Source organism: Pteropus alecto, unplaced genomic scaffold, assembly GCF_000325575.1.
Source record: "Pteropus alecto unplaced genomic scaffold, ASM32557v1 scaffold88, whole genome shotgun sequence".
In the NCBI taxonomy this organism is placed as follows: domain Eukaryota; kingdom Metazoa; phylum Chordata; class Mammalia; order Chiroptera; family Pteropodidae; genus Pteropus; species Pteropus alecto.
In genome coordinates, this window is record NW_006494611.1 from 4,813,818 (window position 1) to 4,829,966 (window position 16,149).

The following is a 16,149-nucleotide window of genomic DNA, read 5'->3' on the forward strand; positions in this document are numbered from 1 at the left end:
TGAGAGAATAAATGCAGTAAACTGTTAACAGTTTGCAAGTGTGACAAACATTTGGTGTTCATTGCTTTATTCTTGTAACTTTTCTTTAAGTTCAGAATTTTTCAAAGTGAAAAGCTGTCCCCACCTCAGATCAGATCTACCAAATGTGGGTAAGAGGGCAGATTCCACATTCACCTGCATTTCAGATAGATCTTCCATTGATTTTTATGCATACCCGTTATAGATGACTTGAATAGAAGTATATAATGTATTTTTATTTTAGTCTTTATAAGGGTAGAGCTAGAAAAATCTCCATATCTTGATTATATGACAGAGTTTAATAACCTTGAATTAATGGATTTAAACCCATTAAGTCCTTATATAGCTCAACAGTCCTTTTCATGGTCTTCCTCAGTTTTCTTCAAGTCTATTAATATCTTCATGTAAATGGCTTTAAAAATTATTGTGAAGAATATGGCGTTGTGGTTGACTCTGAGAAGGCCATCTAATTTTAGATCTCAGGTGAGTAGAAAAATGTATCTCAACCCTAAAAAAGTATGTTCTATGTTGCCATGCAAAACTTGTGTGTGTTTTAGATCTTTAACTCATTTATTACTTCTTACTACTAATTAGTAAGCACATGAAAATGTGGTGAGTGCAGCATTCAAGGGCCAAACTCTGCTTTAGGCTAAAGTGGTTTTATGATAAGAGAGTGTCATAATCCAAAATTTAGTAAAAATCCATACTCAAAATCCAGATCCCCATTGCATGCAACCCTAAAGCAGAGTTTGACCCTTGATGATTTCCTCTTAAGAGACTCTGGAAATCCCCCACAGCATGTAGCAGCAGTGCCAACCCTAAAGAAAACACTCAACAATTAGGTGTAAATTGTTGATTGATTTCACCCTGTAACTGACTGATTTCACCTTAAAGACTCAAATGAAATTAAATGGTTCCATTTCTGATTTAGTATTTTCTTCAGTTTCTTAGATCTCAGCAGATTTTTAAGTAGGTTTTGGATGAGCCAGTAAGGATCTCTGACTTCCATTCTCAGAAAATGTCTGGCATTACCTCAAATCTAGATTTCAGCATTACAAGAGAATAGATAGCACCACTAGACTGAGGACCAGGTCCATTTTGTTATCTTGGTATTAGTTTTTGTCACGGTTCCTGGTAAAACAATTTTCAAACAAACAAACAAATAAATAGATGGTTTAAAAAAGACGTTATTTAGAACCGACTATCGTATCAAATATGACATACAAATATAGAAAATTAAGTCAGTTTTTTTAGTTTTCGGACATTAGATCGCTACTCTGAATCATTGAGAAAATGTTTTCCTATTTGTGATATCTTGCAGCATGAGTATGATTCTATTTTAAAGTTAAATGACTATATTATTTTGTTTTTACCAAAGGGCCTGGGATAGGGTTACAACTGAAAGCCTCTGGAGCTTAAAGAATTATGCAGTTTCCTCAAGGAGTAAGAGTTGTATTGCTCTCAATTTCAATAAATCATTCATTATGCATAAGGAATTAAAACTCGGTCTTTTTTTAAAAAAATTACCAATATAGATGAGGATCAAAGCCTCAAAGCAGCATGGAACTGTAGCTGTCAGATGCATCCATTTAAATTCCTGCGTTACGAGGAAAATTGCTACTCCTCAGCTATTATAGCTTTGCAAAAGTTTACAATGGTTTTGTCAGTCATTCTCACACCTATTAAAATCATTAGCATTATTTTAAAGAGAGCGAGAGAAGACCAGAAGCCGCGTGGTAAGAATGGAATTGGCTACTCCAGAGACATTTGCAAATGACACTACATGTCTTTTTCTCGCCCTGCACAATGTATGGTAAACCGGGTTTCCCGGGATGCGCTGGGTGGCCGACATTTTCCCTAGTAAGAGTTTTACGCTTTTAAGATAGCGGCTCTTTATTGTCAAATAAAATAGCCTTTTCCCACAGCTATTTAATCGGGCGGAACGACCTGATTCCCCCTGCAGTGCAGAACGTGGGCGTGCCTGCCTCTCCGGCACCAAGCACAGGCGGTGAAAGATGAGCTTGGTCCCGCTTGCCCCCGGGATAGCCCGGGGCGGCCAGCGAGGAGCGGGTCTCAGGCTCCCGCCTCCCGGTCCTGCCCCGCTTCCCCGGGCCGCCTCTGCTTCAGGGACGCGGAAACCCCGTAGGAGCAGGGTGGGAGGAGAACGCAGTTCGACCGCTGCTTGCTGCAATATTCTTCCGCCGCCGAGCAAAGAGTCCCAACCTTCCCCCACGGCCCTGGGATTTCCAGTGCCCCTGCAATATATTGGAATAACCAACTTGGATTTTCCCACCGACTCGCTTAGAATATTTTCCGAGGTAAGAACACTAGGATCACAATTTTGAAGCCAACGAAGAACGACGAGAAAATTCCTCCGCAGAAAACGGGTTCCGGCCGCGAGCCTATAAAAAACGGGTGGCGGGGCCCCGCTGTCTTTTCAGTCGGGCGCTGAGTGGTTTTTCGGAACATGTCTGGTGGCTCCGCGGATTATAACAGGTATGGCGTATTTTCGGTGGTGGTGTTTTCGTGGTGAAGGTCATGGGGCGCTAGAGGAGATTGGAGTAGCTGGCGTGAGGAAGGGAACTCCAGATTCATAGGCATTTCCTTGGGGTACGGTACCCTTGCCTTTTCGAGAATCTTCCTTGATGGCTAGAGCCTCGGATTGCGGGGAGACGTGATAAGGGTATGAAAACGGAGTGGTTAGAGGGTGTGTTTTCTTCCCCAAGATCCTTTGAAATTTCGACCCTTCCTCTGCCCGTACGGAGCCCGGCATTTAAAGCCGTGGTGCAGTCCGCATTCGGTAGTGTAACCGGGGCCCGAAGCTTTATTTGCGGCCAACGGCGCGACTTAGTGCTGGACTGTAGGTGGTGGGGGGAGGGTGACAGCGGCGGTCACTCGCCATGGCCAGAAGGCGCGCTGGGACCGGGCCGGCGGCAACCGGGGCCCGGCGAACCGTTGGCTTAGCTCTCCGGGCCTAGGCCCGCGTCAATCATCGGCTTGCGCAGAGTAAGGGGCGGAGCTCAGCGCGTGGAGCTCTCGCGAGACGGGAGCACCTGGCGCACGGGTTAGGGGGGAAGGGCCGGCGTCCGTGGGGCTTTCTGCGTGTCCCTGGTTCTCAACTCTTGGGCAGGCGCGTAGTATATCGGGCCCTGCACCATCAGCTTCTTTTGCTCTTTTACTGGGATGTGTACACGTGTTGGGGGAGGGTAACCTGATGAGATTAGACACGTGCTGGGGGAGGGTAACCTGATGAGATTAGACACGTGCTGGGGGAGGGTAACCTGATGAGATTGGTTGTAAAGAGCTGTCCTCCTAATGTACAGTTAGGATGTCTTGGGAAAGGGGTATGCTTTTTAACTGTAGTGGTCTTGTTTGCAGAGAACATGGCGGCCCAGAGGGAATGGACCCCGATGGTGTCATCGAGGTAAGAAATGTGTGTGGATTTTGAAACTCTGGAAAGGTGAGTTTGTTCATCCTATTTATTCCCCACCCTTTTTTTTTTTTTTAAATTTATAGAGCAACTGGAATGAAATTGTTGATAACTTTGACGATATGAACTTAAAGGAGTCTCTACTACGGGGCATCTATGCTTATGGTTTTGAGAAGCCTTCAGCTATTCAGCAGAGAGCTATTATTCCTTGTATTAAAGGTAAAAGAACTCAGCACTTTTTAAAAACGATTCAGTTTTACATAGACCTGGACCATTAAAAGGGAAAATAACTTCTGGGGGACTAGCACCTATTTGTATTCCTTAAAGTGAAATGATGGCAATCATCTTTCGGGACTGACCTGAAATGAAGAGAATACTCATTGCTGATCACTTAATTATTTGGGCATAATTCATGTTCCAAATGGAATACATAGTGTGAACTAGAAGTGACGGTTTGGTGTGGGATCGGTAAATATGTATCCTACTTTTTTTAGGGTATGATGTGATTGCTCAAGCTCAGTCAGGTACTGGCAAGACAGCCACATTTGCTATTTCCATCCTGCAACAGTTGGAGATTGAGTTCAAGGAGACCCAAGCACTAGTATTGGCCCCCACCAGAGAACTGGCTCAACAGGTATTGATAGTGTAGTTCAAAAAAACTGCTTGCGTGTTGCATAGGTTTCAGGTTTCACAACTGTGAAGAATTTAAAACAGTATAAATTGGTCCGATGAGAGCCCTCCTTTTAACTGTCCATGCATGCAGGGAGTTTTTGTTGAAAGTTAAATAGGAACTGGGTATGCAGGTATGGTTTGCAGGGTTGTATAAAATGGACAAATCAAAAAGCTTTATTTTTGTTTAGGGTGGACTAGATTTGTTCCCATTTTTAAGTTTGAATGCAGTTGTGCAACATGAAAACTGCAGTGACATGTTATTTGACTGTCTCAGTAGTTTGTGATGCATCTGTTGCATGATGTTTTCAAAGCTCATTGCTATTATTGGCTTTGAAGTAAACCTTGCTGATAAAACTGTAGGCATTACCCTGTGGGAAAAGTAAAGTATCTTGTCCTAGCTGTAATTGCAGAGCTTGATCCACTATTTACACCTTCTTACACAATGAAGAATAATAAAAAGAAATGTAGTTCTTAAACTAGCTGGTCTGGTACCTGGGGCAACAGGATCCCAAGTTTGACAAGGCACAAGAAAGATATTTTAAGAGAATTCTATCTTGAAGCAGTTAGATCAGTTTGCATCTTAAGCTTGGAAGTAGTTAAATGCTATGCATGCGTAAAGGCTGTTTGCAGACCAGATATTTGCAATTATGTTTTGGAATTTAGTCACAGCCTGTAATTCTGCTGAATAATAATTAAGGCTCTTGGCTTTTAGATCCAAAAGGTAATTCTGGCACTTGGAGACTACATGGGAGCAACTTGTCATGCCTGCATTGGTGGAACCAATGTTCGAAATGAAATGCAAAAACTGCAGGCTGAAGCACCACATATTGTTGTTGGTACACCAGGGAGAGTGTTTGATATGTTAAACAGAAGATATCTTTGTAAGTATTGCTGTTTAGAGAGCATACTTTTTTTTTTTTTTTACTATTAATGCATTTTATTAGTATCCCTGTGAAACTAGAGATGATAATATGACTTTGTTTTTAATAGCTCCAAAATGGATCAAAATGTTTGTTTTGGATGAAGCAGATGAAATGTTGAGCCGAGGATTTAAGGATCAAATCTACGAGATTTTCCAAAAATTAAATACAAGTATTCAGGTGAGCTTTTATTTTTCTTCTGTAGCTGGAGATTAGGTTTATGCAGGTACTGTTAGAATACAACTGAAGTGTTCTATTGTCGTTTCCTCTGTTTAAAGTAATTGATGCATAACTGCCTGTCTACTGCAATTCCTTAGCAAGACAGAGACTCTTGGTCTCAAACACGTAGAGTATTGTGATGGTTGTGCTAATTAACTGCTTGTGTGACATCATCATCATTGTCCTTTTAAGGTTGTGTTGCTTTCTGCCACTATGCCAACTGATGTGTTGGAAGTGACCAAAAAATTCATGAGAGATCCAATTCGAATTCTGGTGAAGAAGGAAGAATTGACCCTTGAAGGAATCAAACAGTTTTATATTAATGTTGAAAGAGAGGTAACTTGTCTAATTATTAAAATAAAAATGTAGCCAGGTTTTTTTGACCTTCTTGTATAAGCACTGTGCTAAAATTGCAGAAACTAGGATCACATCTTGGTCTTTGTGATAATGCTAGCAGAGTACACACAAGAAGAAAAGTAACTGCACTAGATTGTAAAGACTGGGGTGGACCTCTTTCTTAATGTCCAGTGTCCTTTGTCTTAAGATTTGGTGCAGTATGTCTTATACCAACCTGACAGTGAACTTCTAATGATTGTAAGTTAGAAATTTAATGATTGTTACCTTTCTCTTTGAAATACTGTAGGAATGGAAATTGGATACGCTTTGTGACTTGTATGAGACCCTCACCATTACACAGGCTGTTATTTTTCTCAATACAAGGCGCAAGGTGGACTGGCTCACTGAGAAAATGCATGCCAGAGACTTCACAGTTTCCGCTTTGGTAAGGTGTTCTAATTTAGTAATGGTAATTACGATGTATTTTCATTAAAGCAGGATTTAGACTACAATATAGCTGTTAAGTGCTGTGTTGTCGTTCCCCCTGCTCAAAATAAAGCTGATTCTTTACTATACCTGTCTGCAGTGGTCTGTAGCAGCCAGGGACGCTTGGTTTCATACATAGTCAATAAAATTAAATATTGATTTGACTGGTGATTCTTGAATTAAGGTTTGTTAATTTGCAGCATGGTGATATGGACCAGAAGGAAAGAGATGTTATCATGAGGGAATTCCGATCAGGGTCAAGCCGTGTTCTGATCACTACTGACTTGTTGGTAAGTAAGTCTCTTATTGCTGTTTTTTATTCCTACCAAAAGGTGTTTTTGGGGGAAGGTTTTTAAATAACCTTTACCAATTTGAGCTATTTGGGAGAGTAAAGACGACCACACTCCACAGTGAGCTGTATCACTAAACATATAGTTCACTACTATTTTGTGGCCTACATTACATAGGTGTCTAGATTTTTCAGTTAGAATTTAAACATTATACCATTATATTTCAGGCTCGTGGGATTGATGTGCAACAAGTGTCATTGGTTATAAACTATGATCTACCTACCAATCGTGAAAACTATATTCACAGGTGAGTAAATGGCACCTTATTACCTTACTGGTAAAATGAATTCATATTGCTTTTCTGTTGACTGATTTTGTCTGAAACTTAATCTCAAATCAGGGAATTGATTTAGTAAATAGACAATAAACTTGGTAGGATGTAATTAAAATTTACTTGGGAAGATTGATCACACACAGTGGGAAAACAGTTGTGTAAATGTTGCCCAAATTGTGGGCTCATATGTACAGATTAGATTGCTTTAGATCTTTTGGTCTTAGTTTATTTTTGAGCTTTATTTTTAGTGATGCTCTTGTGTGTCCATGTGCTTTCTTGGTGATTCCTCTATAGTTGGGATTTTCATGGTGTCGTCTGGTAGCAATTTGAGCAGTCCCTGGTTTAGTTATAGTGGCTTTATCCCTAAGTAAATTGAATTGTACTTTGTTATATGATGTAAAAAAAGACTTTTTAAAAAATACAGGAGTCGATAGCAGCAGTTGATGGCGAGATGGCACTCAGAAACGGCGTTGACGTAATTTAGGACGTGGAATCATAAGCGAAACAGCACACTGTTTGAATAAAGAGCGAGTCGGTATTTATATTTGTTTTTCTTTTGTCATGATTATTTGATATTTTAAGTTGTTCCAGCCAAGGCATTTTTGTATAATAATAGTCTCTTAGGTGGTTTGTATTGTCTGGTTTCTATCAGGGAGGTAGAAAAGTTTGTTTCGGAGGTAAACACGTTTGAGTAATTTGAGTTATAACGTGTGAAACTGAGCAAAAAAGCAGTGATGAGTTTGGGTTACCATACCAAATACTTGTTTTCCCACTGGAAAAAGTTGTTTTAGACAGTAGTTAACCTTGCTTGCAGCATTTGTGTTTACAGTTTACAGTTCCAGAAGTGCGTCGAAATGGATTACATAACTGTTCTTTTTGTTTTATTCCTGGTGTTTACATCTGTCCCAGGCTGACATCTGCTCTTGGCTGGCCCACTTTGGTATGGGCTTTTTAATTTCACTACCCCAAACACAATACTGTCATCTGCTTTAAAAATAATGCTCAAGACACCTGATAAAATCTCATTTTGCAGCCAGACAAGCCTTGAATCCTTTTGCCACTAACTGCAAAGGAAGACTTCTTTCTCTAGATATTGATTAGCAGATAGTGCTCCAGTTAGAAGCACGAACTATAACCTTGATAAGTAAACAGCAGCTGATGGTTAACAAGTGGATCATCATGTTCAGTAGTTCACACAGTATGTGGGAAGTAACATTCTAATTGTTGATTTCTTTTCTTACACAGAATTGGCAGAGGGGGTCGATTTGGGAGGAAAGGTGTGGCTATAAACTTTGTTACTGAAGAAGACAAGAGGATTCTTCGTGACATTGAGACTTTCTACAACACTACAGTGGAGGAAATGCCTATGAATGTGGCTGACCTTATTTAATTCCTGGGATGAGATAGTTTTGAATGCAGTGCCCGCTGTTGCTGAATAGGCGATCACAACGTGCATTGTGCTTCTTTCTTTGGGAATTTTGAATCTTGTCTCAATGCTCATAACGGATCAGAAATACAGATTTCGTGAGCTCTTGTGAGGAAAGTCATTGGCTTTATCCTCTTTAGAGTTAGACTGTTGGGGTTGGGTATAAAAGATGGGGTCTGTAAAATCTTTTTTTCTTAGAAATTTATTTCCTAGTTATGTAGAAATGGTTGTATTAGATGTTCTCTATCATTTAATAATATACTTGTGGACTAAAAGATATAAGTGCTGTATAAAATCAGCCAATTATGTTAAACTAGCTTACCTGCCTTTATTGTGTTTGTCATTAGCCTGGAATAGAAAGGCCTTTAAAACTGATTTTTTTTAGAGAGCATTTGAATGCATTTTGTTTGGTATTGTATTTATTCAATAAAGTATTTAATTAGTGCTAAGTGTGAACTGGACCCTGTTGCTAAGCCCCAGCAAGCAATCATCCTAGGTAGGGTTAAAACCCCAGTAAAATTGCCATATTGCACATGTCTTAATGAAGTTTGAATGTTAAATAAATTGTATATTCACTTTAAAGGTGCTTTGGTCATTTTATTTACAAGAAATATGAATCAACAATTCTGAGTCAACTGCTGCATCACAGTAGCACAGAGGCTGATCAATTGCAGGTGTTCGTCAGCACCATCTGCTAAGCACTTATCTACTTCCTACAAGAAAAGAAAAAGTTTATTAAATTCCCTTTCTGGTATCTTTTGCTGAAATGTGCAAAAGTGTCTACTTACGGCAAGTTTTTCTGTAATGATGGACTTCTGTTTATCAGAAAGATTGTCATTTTCTACAATCACATCATGAAGTTGATTGACAAGCTGAGTTGCTGCATGACCCTCATCTATTAAGTCCTGTAACAGTAAAGTTGCCATTTAGTAAGATTTATTAATTTTCTCTTCCCCAAAATCTGTAAAGTAACTTTACCTTTACCACAGCTTCTAGTTTGTCAAAAGAGCCACTCTGACATGCAGCAAATATTCCATCAATTGTCTCAGCTGGTATTACCTAAAAAGTTAAAATTGTATTTGGGGTGAAGACAATTTGGAATTTGGAATATCCATGCCTACACATTCCATGCTAGGTTCACTGTGAGCAAAAAGACATTGTATAGCAGCGGTTCCCAACCTTTTTGGCACCAGGCGCCGGTGCTCTTATGAGAATCTAAAGCCTAATCTGAGAGTTGAGGTGGTAATGCTAGTGTTGGGAGTAGCTGCAAATACAGATGAAGCAGCATTCATACATCTGTGGCTCACCTGCTCTGTGGCTCAGTTCTAGGTCTGTGGGTTGGGGACTCCTGATCTATAGCATAGGACATGAAGCACCAATCCCGATACTTTACAAAGTTGGGGTCTCTAAGCCTTAAGGCTTATATTCTCAGAGATGGTCCAGAAAGCTATTAGACCTGAAACAGGTAACCGAGACCTCTGGCCTCGGCTATGCAAATAGTACTATGAAACCAATTTCATATACTAAATTGTGCATTTTGCTTTTAAAATCCATTAATGGCTCTAGTGAATATACAAAATTTCCTCAGCAGTGGTTAAAGTAGCTTGAAAATTTTAAGGGGAAGTGCCCTTTTTTCAAATAAAGATGCCACTAATGAGTGGTTTTAAAACCCATAATGCCAAGAAAATGGACGGGAACTAATGCTATTGGTTTTACTGTAGTGTGAAAAATGCCTTAGGAACTGTTTGGAAAGTAGTACTGATCCTGAGGTAAGGCCTGACAAGGGCGTATCCAAAGCCAGGTGTGGCACTCCATTTTCTATGAGCTGAATATGCATGCCCCTTGTTTATGTATGACCCTTTTTTAGAATAGATTTCTAACAACAGGGATATCTGTTAAATCTTTAACTACCACATCCCTGAAACATTCAGTACTTGCAGGTTATTACACTGTTCCTAGCACAGTATTTGGCACTTGACTAAATGTACCATCCCTCTCATTTCATGTTAATACCTAAAATGATGGTATTTGGAGATGGGGTTATTGGGAGGTGACTAGGTTGTGAGGGTGGAACCCCTGTGAATGGGATTAGTGCCCTTATAGAAGGCCCCAGAGAATCCCTTCTGCCACAGGTGGAAGCAGTGAGATGAAGGCCATTTATGAATTAGGAGTCTATGATCTAGGAGGTGGGTCCTCACCAGACACGGAATCTGTGGGCACCTTGATCTTGAACTTCCCAGCCTCTGGAACTATAATTTTGTTGTTTATAAGCCATTCAGCCTATGGTATTTTGTTACAACAGCCTGAATGAACTAAGCATATAATAAGCATTCCATATGTACCTGTTGGGTGAAAATTTTCTAAAAGCCATCTAAAAGAATTTCAGAATAACTAGTGTGCTTACCCCAGCAATATCTGTGATCACCTTCTCTGTGATCTCCTTCCCACCTGTTAATCGAGTAGCACTTTGAAGAAATGTAATGGCTTTTCTTAAGTCTCCTTCTGACACTTTAACAAGATAAGATACTCCCTGAAAAGAAAAAAAGTTTTTTTTACTGATGATCAATTAATTAAGGCTCTTTTAATAGAGTGAACAGCACTATTATTTTAGCAAAAATTTATTTTTGAGGGAATATTATCAGATCCATAGTAGCAAAATTCATGGAGAATAGCATCGGTCCAATGAGAAGCACGGTGTGAATGGAGCTCTTGCCTTTGAAAGAAATTTGCAGAGACAAAGAGATGTTCCATACTTCTCATTCTATTTTCTTGATTATATAAAGCAAAGACAATTCAAATTACGGTTATTGCTATAATGAGTAAGAGGCCTATATATTCTATCACTGTACCAGAATTTCATCATACCAAATTAATTTTTGAAGTGGAATAGTACCTAGACTAAAATTTTGTCATTATGGAGAGATTGTTGCATAATTTGCATACTATGTATAAAATCTGCCCCACTTCTGGGTCTGATATTGATAATAAAAATAACAAAGACTGAACCTGTAATTCCTAGACATTGAAACTGTTGCTCATTTAGCTTAACTTTAACTGAAGAATTGGCATCAGAAATTGAAACACAAACAACACACACATGACTCATTTCAGGACTACTTCTACAGGCATTCATTAGAGGAATTAGTAATTACCTCATTGCTAATTTTGACATGTTCTTTACCGGCAATGTCTAGTAATCGCTGCTGTTGAATTTTATCCGACAGAGGTTTGAAGCGGAATTTAGAACATCTAGAGGTCAGAGGTTCAATTATTCTGTAAAATATTAGAAAAAACATGCTAGTGTTTAAAGAATTTCCCCCAAAGAACTCATTTTTATCAAGAACAAAAGATTTGATGGAGAAATTAATGTAGCATTGAAGCATTTAAATTTTTTCTCTTCTTAATGGGGGTAATCAAAACAGGGCTGCCTAGCATCTATCTTCAGAATATACATACCGACTGACATAGTTACAGATAAGACAGAATCGGGTGGTTTTAGACTCTTTCTCCATGGTACGTCTTAAAGCTGCCTGAGCAGCTGAGGTCATAGAATCTGCTTCATCCAGAATCACAATCTTAAAAGGAGGACATGGCTTCCCACTGATTCAGAGAAACACAGAGGAGTTATAATTCACATATCACAATCTAATTTTAGAACATATTCATCATCCCGACTAGAAACCCTGTGCCCATTAGGAATCACTTTTCACCCAACTTTCAGCCATAGGCAATCATGAATTTTTACTTTGTTTCCACAGATGTGCCTGGATATTTCATGTGCTCTGGATATTTCATATAAATGAAATCTTATGATGTCAACATTAATATGTTGTTTTGTTACTGGCTTTTTTCACTTAGCATAATGTTTTCAAGATTCATCCCTGTTGTAGTATGTTATTACTTCATTCCTTTTTATTGCTAAATAATATGCCAAATAGATATACTGCATTTTATTAGTCCATTCATTAGCTAATGGGTATTCTGGGTTGGTTCCATGTTTGACCATTATGAATAGTGCTGTTAGTTCCATGTTTGACCATTATGAATAGTGCTGTTATTTATCGGTATATACCCACAAGAAATGAACATTTCTTGTGGGTATATACCTAGGACTAGAAATTCTGGGTCATGTGGTAACTAACTCTATGTTTAACTTTTAGAGGAATTGCCAGACTTCTTAAAGTGGCTGCACTGTTTTATATTCCAACTAGCAATGTATAAGGGCTCCAACTGCTCCACATCCTTGCCAATACCTGTGTTATATTCCATCTTTTTGCTTATAACCATCGTAGTGAGTGTAAAGTGGTTTTGATTTGCATATCTCTAATGGCTAATGATGTTGATAAGCAAGTTTTCATGTGCTTATTGGCCAGTTGTATATCTTCCTGAGTAATGTCTATTCAGATCCTTTGCCCATTTTTAAATTGGGTTGTTTTTTTATTATTGAGTTGTCAGAGTTCTTTAAGTGCCTTATCAAATATATATATTGTCAATTCAAGGTGGATATCAAAAATTAGTCATTCACTTTCTACAAATTCTTAATGTGTGCTCTGATATAAATTTAAATATACAGCAAAAATTTAATCTTGGAACTTTGCCATCTAAGGAGTATAAGTAGTTGACTCAACATCCTTGTTTAACTCAGGGCAGTCCTATTTAATTATTAATAATACCTTCTCTTTCACTCTAAAAGCATTCCAGTTAGAACTTATATGCTCACCCTAATTATGAAATATACACTGAAGCTTAAGATATCTGACAGAACTTTATGACTCTATCACCAAATTATCAAATTTAATTAATACTCCTTAGACAAAATGTTAGTGAAAAACCCTTGATAGCTAAATAAAATTAGTAAGTATAAATAGAAAGGTCATTTCTGAGTTTAAAAATTTTAGATAAAAATATGACCTAACATGAAAAAGAAGTTGTAAATTTGGCTGAAACATGTATTTTCAACAAATACAATAACATGGTATGGAGAAGGGAGGGTGAGCTTACTTACTCTGAACGACTTCCTGATACAGTTAATTGAGCAAAATTCTTCACCTTCTCTCTAACTACTTGTATTCCACGTTCATCAGATGCATTTAACTCAAGAACTCTTAATCGAAAAAGTTCAGGCCTATGTCAAAATAAAACAAATATGCAACATCATAGAACATATAAATAACCCAGATTTAAACCACATTTTAACACTTGTACATTCTGCAGTAGTTTAAAATCCACCTCATAAATATGGATAAAAAGCAGTCACTTCTGTATTTTCTCTTTCGTAAAGATACGCAGATAAAAATTTAAATCAATTTCCACTTAGGATTGTGTCATAAACATCTCGCTATGTCATCAGAACCACTTTAAATACCACTTTAATAGCTATATGACATTCCATCCTACGACTGTGCCATCATGAATTTAATGACCTTCTATGGTTAGGCATTTAGTTTTAAATATGTTACAATTTTAAACAATGCTGCAATACAGGATACTCTGATTTCCATAGGGTAGCATGCAAGAAAAATTACTAGATTAAAACATGAATAGTTTTAAGTGAGTTTTTGAGAAAATTATTTAAAGTAGCTCACTTTAGAGAAATATGACACATCAAAAGATTTTTTTCAAAAGATAATTAAAATAAATGGTGTACCCTGCCGAAGCACTGTTTTAAAAACTTCCTTCTAATTTTAAATAAAAACAACAAAATTTAGATTTATTGCTATTTTGCTTAAATAGCAAGATATACTAAGTATTTTTTTCTGTGGGCATAAACATTTGGGAAGCTCTGCAAATATATTTTCTATTTTATAACCACATATATTCCACAAATTTTGACTTTATAATTAAAATAAGTTTTTTTCTATAAGGACAAGCATTATTTTTAAGAGGACATTTTAAAAGTTATACTCTGGACTGACCTACTCTAGAATAAATAATAAACTACTTAACAATTTTATTATGAGTACATTGCTAAGGTTGGTTCAGTTTGGGTCTAACTGAGTAGTGTAATAATCAAAACAACTCATAATTTCCTTAAGAAACAAAAGTTGCTGTCTAAAATAATGTCAGGGTCATAGCAGCTTCACCTTTTGTCTCCCTTCACATTTCAACAGAACTAATTATTCTTATATATTTGATGATTGCAGAGGTATCTAGTTATTTTCATATGTAGGATTTCAGATGTACCTTTTGGTCATAGCCTGATATAAAAATTCCAGATAAATTTAAGATCCTTTGCTATGTTGGTATATGTTGCATGGGTATCAGACCTGGGCTGATATATCTTTTCTAGGTAAAGGGCTCCTATACAATGGTTGGCTAACCCTGTCAACAGTCGATCTAGCAAGAAGAATCTAAGAAGGTGGCTCAGAGATTTTTCTGCTGTACCTGGAATCATACTGCAGCAGCCACCATACACTCTGCTTATACTCAGGATGCTTGAGAGCAAGGAGCTGGCCTAGCCACTTCAGAGGCAGGGCCTGGGAAATCCAGAGGAAAAAGGAACTCAAGAACAAGTGGTGTGGGTTAGTGGCATCATACACAACAGATTCTATCACATGACATATGTGAACACAATCATTAAGAGTGATAAAACTATTGACATGACTAGAGATAGGTTGGGTCCTCTGGGCTCCAAAATAATAATGAAAATAAACTGCTAAAAAAATCAAAAGGCTCCCTATGTGCAGTACATCCAAATTTTGAATAAGGTTCAGAATGAAGTTTACAAAAGATGTGGGCAAGCTCATTCATTGGAGGGGAAGAACTGGAAGTGGGCCCACTGGATTAATTAAAAACTCAGAAACAAAAACAAACCCAACAACTTCAGAGAGAAACCAAATGCAAATTTTTAGAGAAAGAAAGGTAGTACCAGAGATTTTCGGTATCAAATCTAAAAAAAAAAAAAGAGACTTTAACTTACCCAAAAAGTTCCCTAGCTGCTGCCAAAATAGTGGATGTTTTTCCAGTTCCAGGTGGCCCGTAAAACAAGAGATTAGGGAGCTGTAGAAGTTAAATTTTATTTTAAAAATTGTGTTCTGGCACAAATAGGTAAAAATGATGGCTAAAAATATCTATGGAACAGTGCAATAACTTCCCTGAGAGGGCACATATATCTTAATACACAGATTTCTTAATATAACTGGTATCATAGTATTAAATTTAAATCCTGCTTCTTCACATAATACTATCACTTTTCCCCAAGATGTCTTTCTAATATTGTAAGCTGAATCATACTTATGATTGCTCCATACTTACTCTACTTAGGTGGAAATTCAAAACTGAAATTAGAAACTTTTTATTTCTGAAGGGAATCCCAGGCTTCTGTCAGTTCCCTATCTCACTCTTTTGCTTAGGATTGGGCAAGATTTTCTATTTTATAAAAATAGTTTACGGCCATGCCACCCTGAACAAGCCCGATCCCGTCTGATCTCGGAAGCTAAGCAGGGTCGGGCCTGGTTAGTACTTGGATGGGGGACCACCTAGGAAGATCAGGTGCTGTAGGTGTAAAAAAAAAAGGGGAGGCGGGGAGGATTGTAAACTGACAAAGTCCTTGCAATCTGTGAGGTCAATCAAGGGTTGCGTCGTCTAAAAAAAAAAAAAAATAAATAATAATAATAATAATAATAAACGTTGTTTAAAAAAAAAAAATGTCAGTTGTTACAAAGAGTATAGATATAGACCAAAGGAGTAAATGGATTTGGCCAATACTGAGTAAAAAGGGGTGACAGGACATATTAGGACAGCTTTGGATGAGCTGAAGTTGCAAGAATAACAACATTTAAAAAACTAAGCATCTACTAAATGCCAGGCAGTGCTCCACATTACAATCATGTACCCTGTTGGGATACCTGCATATACCAGGGAGAATTCATTACAGAAAGAAAGGATAAAATAACTGGTATCTTCTTTTATACCTTCAGCCTAGTTAGCCTGACTCCTTATCAAGCAGGCAACTGATCTCTGGTACAGATCAATAAATGTACTAAATTCTAATAAGCTGTTATGAAACAGTATATTCT

At 37.9% G+C, this 16,149-nt stretch overlaps 2 protein-coding genes and 5 non-coding genes across 12 annotated transcripts in view; 6 read left to right on the plus strand and 1 right to left on the minus strand.

Annotated features, from left to right (window-relative positions):
• Positions 1-2,356: 2,356 nt before the first annotated feature.
• On the plus strand, positions 2,357-8,713 carry EIF4A2 (eukaryotic translation initiation factor 4A2). Of its 2 annotated transcripts, none has more exons than XM_006925820.3 (11): positions 2,357-2,514; positions 3,397-3,442; positions 3,535-3,667; positions 3,943-4,082; positions 4,833-5,001; positions 5,111-5,220; positions 5,452-5,595; positions 5,903-6,040; positions 6,282-6,371; positions 6,599-6,678; positions 7,951-8,713. In XM_006925820.3, exons 1-11 carry the CDS (start codon positions 2,486-2,488, stop codon positions 8,093-8,095), a joined length of 1,224 nt encoding a protein of 407 aa, XP_006925882.1. In that variant the 5' UTR covers positions 2,357-2,485; the 3' UTR covers positions 8,096-8,713. The 2 variants fall into 2 exon arrangements, with proteins under 2 accessions (XP_006925882.1, XP_024898032.1); XM_025042264.1 differs by lacking the exon at positions 7,951-8,713 and adding an exon at positions 7,130-7,236.
• Positions 3,773-3,841, plus strand: LOC112474254. The gene has a single exon (XR_003044314.1). It is a non-coding gene; the product is annotated as a small nucleolar RNA SNORD2 (small nucleolar RNA).
• Positions 5,642-5,819, plus strand: LOC112474252. The gene has a single exon (XR_003044312.1). It is a non-coding gene; the product is annotated as a small nucleolar RNA SNORA81 (small nucleolar RNA).
• LOC112474244 lies at positions 6,088-6,218 on the plus strand. The gene has a single exon (XR_003044306.1). It is a non-coding gene; the product is annotated as a small nucleolar RNA SNORA63 (small nucleolar RNA).
• On the plus strand, positions 6,404-6,542 carry LOC112474247. The gene has a single exon (XR_003044309.1). It is a non-coding gene; the product is annotated as a small nucleolar RNA SNORA4 (small nucleolar RNA).
• Positions 8,708-16,149, minus strand: part of RFC4 (replication factor C subunit 4) — a 14,324-nt gene continuing 6,882 nt past the window's right edge. For 4 of the 5 annotated variants that reach the window (XM_025042266.1, XM_006925821.3, XM_015599941.2 and 1 more), the window contains exons 4-11: positions 15,051-15,130; positions 13,137-13,256; positions 11,588-11,731; positions 11,284-11,404; positions 10,536-10,661; positions 9,110-9,190; positions 8,920-9,036; positions 8,708-8,844 (exon numbers count right to left, since the gene is read on the minus strand). In XM_025042266.1, coding sequence (XP_024898034.1) covers positions 8,749-8,844; positions 8,920-9,036; positions 9,110-9,190; positions 10,536-10,661; positions 11,284-11,404; positions 11,588-11,731; positions 13,137-13,256; positions 15,051-15,130 — 885 coding nt within the window. In that variant the 3' untranslated portion in view covers positions 8,708-8,748. Of the gene's footprint in view, positions 8,845-8,919; positions 9,037-9,109; positions 9,191-10,535; positions 10,662-11,283; positions 11,405-11,587; positions 11,732-13,136; positions 13,257-14,515; positions 15,011-15,050; positions 15,131-16,149 lie in introns of those variants that run through there. The other variant, XM_025042265.1, reaches the window with a different exon arrangement.
• On the plus strand, positions 15,516-15,634 carry LOC112474231. Its single transcript, XR_003044303.1, has one exon. It is a non-coding gene; the product is annotated as a 5S ribosomal RNA (ribosomal RNA).

Excerpts from the sequence above, each read along its gene's own strand:
- EIF4A2 (XM_006925820.3), top strand. The coding sequence starts at position 2,486 with ATGTCTGGTGGCTCCGCGGATTATAACAG. Across the intron at positions 4,083-4,832 it reads CCAGAGAACTGGCTCAACAG|ATCCAAAAGGTAATTCTGGC; the intron begins GTATTGATAGTG and ends CTTGGCTTTTAG. Across the intron at positions 5,002-5,110 it reads GTTAAACAGAAGATATCTTT|CTCCAAAATGGATCAAAATG; the intron begins GTAAGTATTGCT and ends TGTTTTTAATAG.